We start from the raw sequence: 11,122 nt of genomic DNA, 5'->3' as shown, positions 1-11,122 counted from the left end.
GTTTCACAATGGCGAAGAAATTTCAGCACCTGGACCTTTGCAGATACCCTCAAAGGTTCTCTGAACATGGCATGAAACCGCACAACGAACTATGAAGATTAATTTTCAAACCATCATGGCCTAAGGTAGACTTTATTCCTCAGGCCAATGTCAAAAAAAAAAAAAAAAAAAAAACCATGAAGTCCCAAGCTTTTGGATTGCTGACCCAAACAGATTTCCAGAAACGTATCAAACCTTGAGATGCTAGCCACACTTACACCAAAGCCCTTGGCCCTCATTTTACTCTCCAAGCCTGTTTTCCCAGTTCCTATACTATCGCAAGTCTCAGATCATATAATCTGGCCCACAAGGGCATCATTCATTCTTTGTCTTTATGTTTTGTTGTTTTAAACTTCACTTGGAAAACTATTGCAACTGCATTGTCCACCGTAGTTAAAGATGACCAATAAATCAGGATGAGATGTACACACACAAAAAATTCCTAAGTCTGCTATGGGGCTGTTTTTTAAAAAGATTATATATATATATATATATATATATATATATATATATATATACTTGCGTGTAAAATGTTGGCTAATAAAGAATGTCTGATCAGACTTTTTGAGAGTCTGCTCTCATGTAACCATGACTCCTCCAAATCAAGTATTTAAGTCAGTCTCATTTCCAGAATAAAGACAGATGCAGCGTGGAACTCAACCTTTTAACTCCAAGTACAGTCACTGTATTCTTTTGACGGATGAAGAAAGCTTAGTCCAGAAAAGTAACTTGCCCGTGGTCAGGCTGTTAAGTCAAGTGAGCCTCAAGACACAAGTCTTCAACAGTGTCTTCCGCCGCCTTCTCTGCGCGGGGACCCAGCAAGCAATTCCCCGTCGATTGTCCCGCCTTCCCCAAGCGCTAAGTCTGGCTCCCGGGCCAGCCACACTCAAAAAGGTACCCACCCGCCCCCCGAAGCCACGCCCAGAGTTCCCATCAGCCCCTGGCGTCCCTCTCCCGCCCAAACCCCCGTGACCTTCGATGCGGTCGCTAGGCAAACCCGCGACGCTGCCCGGAGTCTCGCGAGGGTACAGCCGTTGCCCCGGCAACAAGCGGCCCCCCGCTCTCCATGGAGGGCGTGGCTGCGGCCGCCGAGTTGCGATGGCGTTTCCTCTGGCTCTGTAGTCTGCGGGGGTCCGGGGGACGTCCGGAAGTGCTCTCCCGGCGAGGGTGGGACGACCCGGCTGGCTGGAGGAGGCCGAGGAGGCGAGGCGGGCGGCGTGAGTGCGGAGGCGGCTCGGCGCGGGCCCTGCGGTCGTGCCCTCTTCCAGCGCGGCCCCGCGGCCGCCGGCTTCCAGCCCCCCAGCGCCAGCCCGCCTGGTCCGCGCACGTCGGGACGCGGCCGCCGGGGCCTGGCGGGGTGTCCCCGCTTCGAGCTGTCATCCGGGGCCGGAAGCGAAGCGGCTGCGGTGGTTGTTTATGATGACGCTGGCGCGGCGCCTTCTGTGGGTGCAGCCGGCTCCCCCAGACACGCCCTTCTGCAACCACCGTCAACCCAGGGGGTGCGAGGATTTTGTGGGTTGCGGGCAGTCCACGCTCCTAGGCAACATCAGCCAGAAGTTGTGAAATTGGTGAATTCCCTTTGGTAACCTCCAAAGTGTAAAATACTGGCGAAGGTTTCTCGGCCATTTCGTTGCTTGCGAGCAGGTTTGCCTCGAAGCAGCAGCGGTCATCACCAACAGAACCTTCTGGTCCATCACTGCTAATGATGTCATTAATATACAGAAATGATCAGGCTTAAAGGAACTCAAGTTGTAGACCAAAATTTTGGGTCAGTTGAAAGTTAAGGAGGAAGGGCAGAAATTTTAAACTATTGCTACATTTTATTGTCCGAATAATTATACCTTTTCTTGCAGCCTAACTTTTTAAATGCCTGAGGATAATCCTGAATTTGCTATTGCTGTGTAGTGTTTAATTATAAATATAAAGTGTAAATAGTTTGGCTATGTACTGTGAAAGTTTCAACCAAATTATTTACATGATTTGTCCTTTTTAGCAGACTTTTTCAGTTTTATTTTTGTTCATAAAACATACAGATTAGTTGTCCCCCTCTCTCTCCTCCCATCTTTGTGTCTTCGTTTTAATTTTTTATTTAATTAAAATATAATTACATCATTTATCCCCCTTCCAACACTCAGATTCATAGCCTCTTATTATTAGCTTTATGTTTGTGTATGCAGATAAATATATAAATGCAACCTGCAGCAGTCTGTGGAATGTGGCATATGTGTATATTTGTAAGACTGACCAATTGGTATTGGATAACCATTTAGAGGGCCAGTCTTTATTGTAGTAATGAATAGTTTCTTCAAATCTTTGAAATTGTAATTGATTTCCTGTATCCTTATTACTTTAGTTTTTAGAGGCCTGTCACTGTTAATTAAATACACTTGGATGTGTTTTGAAGTATTCATCTAATGTAGAACATACATACCTAGGCTTAAAAGAAAAGCTGTCCAATAGTTTCCTGAGAACGCCTACAGCCTACCTACACAGTAAACGGGAGTTCAAGGCAGACGCTGGGAGAGATGTCAGAAGACTCAGAGGAGGACGACTCAGACCGAACTATCAGTGATGACGATGAATCAGTATGTCTTTACATAGTTTGAGACAAAATTACTGTAGAACGTTATTTTCCCAGTTAAAATATTGTAAATTGAGGTGATGTCGAAATAAAATGAAGTCATTGTCATGTCAAGTTAGAAAATAGCTTGACTGAAAAAACTTATGTATCCTATCTAGAAAGAAAGAAAAGAATTATTCTTCCTTGAAGAGGGTATCAGTTTGAAAGTGCAAAGGGGGAATGGGAAGGCTTGGAGGGAGGAAGGGGATACAATTAAAAGCATTTTTTAAAATAGGAAAAAAAGATTTTTCATGAGAAAATACTTGGGTATGATTACTCAGGATTTTATTAAGATTAATATAACCATTAGGGACTTTATTTTACAGTCCATATCTACTTCCTTACGTGCTGACACTGCTACAACATAATATGCAGCGTGCTAGAACCACTGGTGTTCCACCCAGAGCTCGTGTGTTTGACCACAGTACGTTAGCGTTACTGCCTAACACCAGGAGAGGATGTGGGGAGTAGGAAAGGAAGGGGAGGGGTTAATGTTTGAGAATACTGTGTCTGGTCCTACAACCTGTTCTAAGAGATTTCCTTTTAAAAGTATAAATTATATGTTTAAAGTCACAAAATCTCTCCAAAATGACATATTGTTCCCTAAGTCCATAACTTTCTGTGTTTTTTTTTTGAGTTCTCATTCTCCAGTTGTTTTCCCAAGTGTCCCAGTATTAAACTTCATTCCATCTGTGTAGTCGTTATCATTGCTATACCCTGTGGAAGAGGAGGAATAAAGATGCAAACTTTAAGGTTCCAGTGCATTGAAGCTACTGCTTTGGGGCCAATGACCCAAAGAATCATTGGAATCTCCCATTTATTAAAGATTAAAGACAATCCCAAGTACTTAAAAACATTAAACAAAACTCTGGATTTTGATATTATTGGTTCTTAAATTTAAAATTCTTTTGTTTCAGGATGAGGATACGTTCATGAAATTTATAAGTGATGATATTCATCAGTGTACACTACTAGCAGGTTTGAACTCATCTATATGTATTCTCTCCTTTATCATGAAACTCTGAGTGGATAAAAAATGGGATAAGGAAACTGAAAAAAAATCCAGATTTAGTAAAGCAGTGATTATTCTGGTAGGTAGGGAGGAAAAAATATATCCACTTTGGAGTTTTAACTTTTCAGGACAGTTTTAAGTAAACCTGGCTAATATGAGAAAATAATGAATGAAATTAAATGAAAACAGTGATTGTGATTGCTTTGTGAAGGACTGTTTAACATGAGTTAACTTTTCATTTTATTCAAACAACTAGAGAGAGCTATTTCTTATTTTTAAGACATAAGATATAACAAGCAATGGATTGGAGCTATATATATATTTCAGTACTGTATAGTTACATAAGTAGATTTTTAAATAAGGTTATTCATTTGCAAGTATTTGTGTGTGGGCATCTTGATGTATACTGTTTTTTTAATGTGTGTATTTTACAGTTGTACTGTCAAATTCTAAAATATTTTCAATAAATCTTTACATATATAACACAGTCTAATACAGATGTTAAAGCCTTTTTGTCTTTTACCACCATCCCAAAACAAATCTTCACTTTTAAGGTAATTATGCTTCTTAAGTTGGTATGTGTCATCGCTGGGGTTTCTGTTGCTGTGACAATACCATGACCAAAAGCAGCTTGGGAAGGAAAGGGTTTAGTTCATCTTATAACTCTCAGGTCACACTCCATTTCTAAGGGAAGTCGGGGAGGAACTCAAGGAACTGAGCTGGAGGCAATAACCAAAGCGGAAGCCATGGAGAAATGCTGCTTACTGGCTTGCTGGGCTTGCCTGCTTTACCATCCGGGGACCATTTGCCCTGTGATGGCAATTCCACCAGCGAGCTGGGCTCTCCCACGTCAGTCAGTAATCAAGAAAATGCCTACTTACCAGTGTTGTGGAGGCATGTTTTCAGGATTTCATCTTCCCAAATATGTCTAGGTTTGTGTTGACAAAAACACAATCTTGCTAGATTTTCCTCTTTATAAGTGTATATGCATATATATGTAGTATATGTGCATATATAAAGTATAGATGTGTGTTTGTATATATACCTATTTTATTTTTTAAGCTTTGCCATCCAATGGAAGATAGAATGTAACTCCTTATTTTAACTTATTTTACAAGCTTATTATCTATTTTTATTCCTTTCTATGAATTGCCCATTCATGGTAATTCTTTTTTTTTTGCTTATGTTGTTTCCATCATTTGAAATTATTTTGGTATGGTTGGGTTTAATCAGTGTTAATTTATGGCTCTTATTCAAATTGCAAACACCTCCCCTACCCCAAGGGCCATGAGTGTAAAGAATCTTAAGTACTCGTCTGTGTTAATCTGAAGTTTGATATTTCATTTCTCACATGAGTAGGTTTTATTTTCTAATTAATAAATAGCTGCAGTGTCATTTTGTAATCTGTGGCATTATTTATTGAAATTTGGTGATTTTTTATCATTGATTTGTAATGTCACCTTTACCAAATATTAGACATATAACTTTATCATGTACTAAATCCCATCTTTCCATCTCTGGAATCATGAATCACTGATAATGTTGAAAGTTACAGCTATAAATGTGATATTTTGGTATATGTTAGAACAAGTATTTCTTCTGACTCTGTAATTGAGTCAAAAGTTAGAAACAATTTGAATATCCAACAACAGGAAAATTATTGAATAAATCATATCACATTGTGTTCAAGATATATATTGTACTATGCTCTCTAAGAAAGGCTTTTTATAAGTGAAGATATTATTACTAAAGAGCCACAAATGAATTCTGGAGGACCAATGCAGATATTTATTGTGATATATATTAAATAAAGTCACAGTCATATGTTTAAGGTGATCCAATTTGGGTAAAGCCTATTAAAATGTAACTTTGACACATTTAGGAGATGATTTGAGCAACAACAATCCACAAATTGGATGCTTAAAACTGGAAAGGGTTTGGAAACACTACCTAAGCTCTCACGTAAGGGAAAGACTTAAAGAATGAATTAATAAGCAAGGCAAAGAAAAGATTTGTTTAAAGTAGAACAGAGAGCTGACTTAGATCCCAGTGGAAAGTCCCTAGAGGTTAGTTCACAAGTTTTGTAGTCATATAAAAGAAGGGAAACAAACATAGAAGGCATTTCACATCAAACTGATGCCATACAATTACACACTGACAGAGAAAGGGTAGACCCGTGACAACTGTATGAACCACTCTCCCGAGGTTGGGTCATGCAGTGAAAAGCGTGTGACTAAGAGAATACTAACAATCTAAGATCCAGTAAGTGGTGAAGTTATAGTCAGTGCCTATATTTAACACTAGTGGACAATTAGTATGATTAGGAAGTCAAATATAGGGCTTGGAGAAATAGATCATTCAGTAAAGTACTTGCCTCACAAACATGAACCTAAGTTCTAAACAATAATGTCTGGCATGGTGGTTTGCACCTTTAATCACAGCAATGGAGAGGTCATGAGACAGGAAGATCTGTAGGGCTCACTGGAGAGAAAGTACAGCCTAATAGGTGGGCTCTGGACCAGTGAGAGGCCCTGTATCAATGGAGGTGGACAGTGTTGTTGAGGATGACACCAAAATGAAGGTTGTCCTCTGGACTCATAGGCTCTCAGACACATACAAGTAAAAGTCAAACCTAGATGATCTGCTAGGGAAGCTGAAAGACACACATCTTTAAAGTATTGGTAAGAAATTATTATAAATACTACTACATAGGTTAGCAACCTTTTCAGTTACTATGAGGATCAGTTGTCACAAAATTTCATTTAGATATTAAAAATGTTATAAATTATTAAATAGTTAAGATGATATCTATAAATGTGCATAAATTAAGTAGATTAAAAGGAAAAGAAGCAAAACACGTAGGAATTGGGGATTTCCTTTTTCATTCATGTTTGTATTTTAATCTTTTTTCAGCTGGTTCTATTGGTGACCCATTCTTCCCTCGAACTACACAGATTTTATTAGAGTATCAGCTAGGAAGATGGGTACCACGTCTTCGTGAACCACGGGACTTATATGGTGTCTCTTCTTCTGGTCCACTGAGCCCAACACGGTGGCCATACCACTGTGAAGTCATTGATGAAAAAGTTCGACATATTGGTATGTTTTTAGAAGTTTGGGGCATTCAGACATTAGCAAACTTACTTTACCAATCTTGATGTAATGAGGAGACTAACGATATAACAACTGCATTCCAGAAGTATAACATAAGTCAGGTGTATAAATAAAAATTTCCTACTCACAGGGCTGGAGAGATGGCTCAGAGGTTAAGAGCACTGACTGCACTTCCAAGGGTCCTGAGTTCAATTCCCAGCAACCACATGGTGGCTCACAACCATCTACAGTTCAATCTGGTGCCCTCTTCTGGCATGTAGGCAGAACACTGTACATGTAATAAATAAATCTTAAAAAAAAATTTCCTACTCGCTATATAGGTTTAAAAGTAGAATTAATTGTAAAATATAGTCTATTTGAAGTATATCAAACATATTTCACTTTATTTTTGTACAAAGTCATCCAAGTCTGGTATGCATTTTATACTTTGGATATCTCAGTTCAGACTATTCACATTTCACTGTGCTTAGAGGGATTTAAAATGTATATTAGAACTGGGCATAGTGGTTCATACTTATCATTCCAGCATACAGGAGGCTGGGACAGAGGATTGCCAAGTTCAAGGCCACCCTGAGTTGTATATCACCAGATCCTATTTCAAGTAAACAAAAGTCCCAGGTTTATACTAGCTCTGAACAATTCCAAAGATCTGACTATCATAGTCAGACATACTGGACCCATGCCACTGTCGTAGTACTCACAAACTGCAGTTTCAGTCCATTTTTCTCTCTCAGTCTCTTAGTGTATCTTTGCTGATACTTGTCTTTCTCTTATTGCTGTTCCTCTTTGAGCATCTAACTCTTTAAACCCCTTTGTCTTTGCCTTTTTCTTTCCTAGATGTAGATGGACTATAAAAGACTTAAATGTATTTTTTGTTTGTTTGCTTATGTGTGCATTCCCAAATGTTTTCTACTATCCTAGAAAGAGCTCATAGACTTAATGTCCATAGTGAAAGACAGTGGAATAAAGACAGTCAAAATCCTCATTGCTCGCCGGGCGGTGGTGGCGCACGCCTTTAATCCCAGCACTCGGGAGGCAGAGGCAGGCAGATCTCTGTGAGTTCAAGGCTGGGCTGGACCGACAGCCTCCAAAACAATACAGAGAAACCCTGTCTCATAAAAACCAAAAAAAAAAAAAAATCCTCATTGCTCTGCACCTTCCCACTGCTATTTTTCTTTTGTTGAATGTAGAGTCCACATATGCTATTATCATGTAGAACTCTTGAGTGGATAAAATTAAAAGCTCTTTGTACTTCGTGCAGTACCTACTAAAGTGAAATGTCACTCAGGAGGTTTTTTTTTGCGGGGGTGGGAGGGTTGTTTGTTTGTTTTGTTTTTTGTTTACATTTCTGTTTTTTCGATACAGGATTTCTCTGTGTAGCCCTGGCCATCCTGGAACTCACTCTGTAGACCAGGTTGGCCTCGAACTCAGAACTCAGTGATCTGCCTGTAGATACCAAACAGAAATGTAGTATTAATTATAAATGTTCAGCTGATAGCATAGGCTTGTCTCCAGCCAGCTCTTACAACTTAAATTAACCCATTCCTACTAATCTGTGTGCTGCCATGAGACTTGTTTACCTCATCTATGAAATTCCCATGTTGCATCTTCTGCATCTGACTTGAGATTACCAAGATTCTGCCCTTCTTCCAAGCGTTCTCTCTGCCGTGAAAATCCTGCCTAGCGATTGGCCAATCAACTTTGCGTTAACAATGAGAGCAACACATTTTCACAATGTACAGAAGGATTATTCTACAGCATTTCACACTTTTGTATAGTTAAAAAGAAGGTTTTTAACATTAACATAGTAAAACTGTATATAATAAAACATTTATCAATTAAGACTTACCGTTACAATATCTAGCCCATTTATATTTGGCAAAATTAGAGAACATATTCTATCTTTGTGAGTCTAAAGTTTTATACCTAATTTACCTTTTCACAAAACCCTTAAGTTTAACTATTTAGTGTTTAATTCCATCAATGACCCTAGAAGGGTACAATGTTACCTAATGATAGAAACATCTGGCTTCTTGGATAGTCACCCAAAGTCCTGTAACGTTGGGGCATCCAAGTTTGGCCTATAGGCCTACTATATTTAACAGACAGTTTTGAGAAGCAGGGAATTTTGAAGGACTGTCCTATCTTGTCTTGGCACTTTCTTTTGCAGTTTTGTAGGGTTTTGTTGTTGTTGTTTTGTTTTGTTTATTTCTTTGTTTCTATCCAGGATTTTCAGGGAGTCTTCCTTAATCAAATCTGATCCATATCAACCTGGAATGAATCCACAGCCTGTCATTTCCTGTGGAAATAAAGGCATAACCTCTTACCCAAAGTAATATATCTATTGGCTTCCATTTTGAAGTCCAGACATTTTAAAAATATATAGGTTGGTTTAATCAGCAGTCTTCATAATCTAATATGTCTTAGCAGCTGTCATTCCTTTTTAGCAATCAGAAAATGTAAAGACAATAACATACAGAATCTGGACTCTCTGTGTACTTGTCATCTTTACTTGTCTTATTATATATTTTTATTTTACTTAACTCCTTTTTAAAAGACTTTATTTTTAAACTATTTTTAAATCTATGACCTATATACTTTTTCTCTTCTTTCTCCCAAGTATATGTATATTTTATTTATTTTTTAATTTAAATTAGAAACAAGGTTGCTTCACATGTCAGTCCCAGCTCCCTCTCCCTCTCCCTCTCCCTCTCCCTCCCTTCCTCCCACCAACCCCCCCTTCCAACCCCCACTCTGATCCCCAGGAAGCCTCTGCTTCCATCAGTCATTGTTTGAAGGTTCTGATTCCCAGACTCTCTGGCAATGGGATTGCAGGCTGGTACTCCCCTGATCCATGCCTAAAATCCATATATGGGTGAGTACATACCATGTTTGTCTTTTTGTGACTGGGTTACCTCACTCAGGATGGTTTCTTCTAGTGCCATCCATTTGCCTGCAGATTTCAACATTCCATTGTTGTTGTTGTTGTTTCAGCTGAATAGTACTTCATTGTGTAAATGTACCACATTTTCTTTATCTACTCTTCAGTTGAGGGGCATCTAGGTTGCTTCCAGGTTCTGGCTATTACAAATAATGCTGCTATGAATATAGTGGAACAGATGTCCTTGTTGTATGAATGTGCATCTTTTGGGTATATGCCTAAGAGTGGGATTGCTGGGTCTTGTCATAGACTGATTCCCATTTTCCTGAGGAATGTCCATACTGATTTCCATAGTGGCTGTACAAGTTGGCACTCCCACCAGCAGTGGAGGAGTGTTCCCCTTTCTCCACATCCTCTCCTGCATAAGCTGTTATTGTTGTTTTTGATTTTAGCCATTCTGACAGGAGTAAGATGATATCCAGATTTGTTTTGATTTGCATTTCCCTGATGGCTAGGGATATTGAGCACTTTCTTAAGTGCCTCTCAGCCATTTTAGACTCCTCTATTGAGAATTCTCTGTTTAGTTCTGTAGCCCACTTTTTAATTGGATCCTTTGATGTTTTGGAGACTTGCTTGTTGAGTTCTTTGTAAATTTGGGAGATCAAATCTCTGTCAGATGTTGGGTTAGTAAATATCTTTTCCCATTCTGTGGGCTGCCTTTTTGTCTTGTTGACTGTGTCCTTTGCCTTACTGAAGCTTCTCCGTTTCAGGAGGTCCCATGTATTAATTGTTGACCTCAGTGTCTGTGCTACTGGTGTTATGTTCAGGAAGTAGTCTCCTGTACTAATTTGTTCAAGGGTACCTCCCACTTTCTCCTCTAAGAGGTTCAGTGTGGCTGGATTTATGTTGAAGTCTTCGATCCATTTGGGCTTAAGTTTTGTGCATGGCTATAGACATGGATCTATTCGCAGTCTTCTACATACCAGCATCCAGTTCTGCCAGCACCATTTGTTGAAGATGCTTTCTTTTTTCCATTTTATATTTTTAGCTTCTTTGTCGAAGATCAGGTGTTCATACATGTATTGGTTAATATTGGAAATGGAGTGTTCAATTGTATTCCATTGGTCTGCCTGTCTATATTTGTGCCAATGCCAAGCTGTTTTCAGGACTATAGCTTTATAACAGAGTTTGAAATCAGGGATGGTGATGCCTCGGGGTATTGCTTTGTTGAATAGGGTTGTTTTGGCTATCCTGGGTCTTTTGTTTTTTCCATATAAAGTTGATTATTGTTCTTTCAAGGTCTGTGAAGAATTGTGCTGGGATTTTAATGGGGATTGCATTGAATCTGCAGATTGCTTTTGGAAAGATTGCCATTTTTACTATGTTGATCCTACTTATCCAAGAGCATGGGAGATCTTTCTATTTTCTGGTATCTTCTTTAATTTCTTTTTTTAAA

General features: G+C 39.1%; 1 protein-coding gene across 7 annotated transcripts in view; it reads left to right on the top strand.

The window, feature by feature from the left end:
* Positions 1 to 1,157: 1,157 nt before the first annotated feature.
* Agbl3 (AGBL carboxypeptidase 3) overlaps positions 1,158 to 11,122 on the top strand; it is a 79,467-nt gene continuing 69,502 nt past the window's right edge. For 2 of the 7 annotated variants that reach the window (XM_040728731.1, XM_040728732.1), the window contains exons 1-3: positions 1,701 to 2,624; positions 3,577 to 3,637; positions 6,585 to 6,770. In XM_040728731.1, coding sequence (XP_040584665.1) covers positions 2,565 to 2,624; positions 3,577 to 3,637; positions 6,585 to 6,770 — 307 coding nt within the window. In that variant the 5' untranslated portion in view covers positions 1,701 to 2,564. Of the gene's footprint in view, positions 1,257 to 1,451; positions 1,608 to 1,700; positions 2,625 to 2,985; positions 3,638 to 6,584; positions 6,771 to 11,122 lie in introns of those variants that run through there. The other 5 variants (XM_040728729.1, XM_040728728.1, XM_040728727.1 and 2 more) reach the window with 5 other exon arrangements.

The sequence above is a fragment of the Mesocricetus auratus genome, unplaced genomic scaffold (genome assembly GCF_017639785.1).
Source record: "Mesocricetus auratus isolate SY011 unplaced genomic scaffold, BCM_Maur_2.0 Super-Scaffold_100019, whole genome shotgun sequence".
Lineage (NCBI taxonomy): Eukaryota > Metazoa > Chordata > Mammalia > Rodentia > Cricetidae > Mesocricetus > Mesocricetus auratus.
The sequence above is the reverse complement of the archived record's forward strand: the minus strand, read 5'-3'. Positions and strand labels throughout refer to the sequence as shown.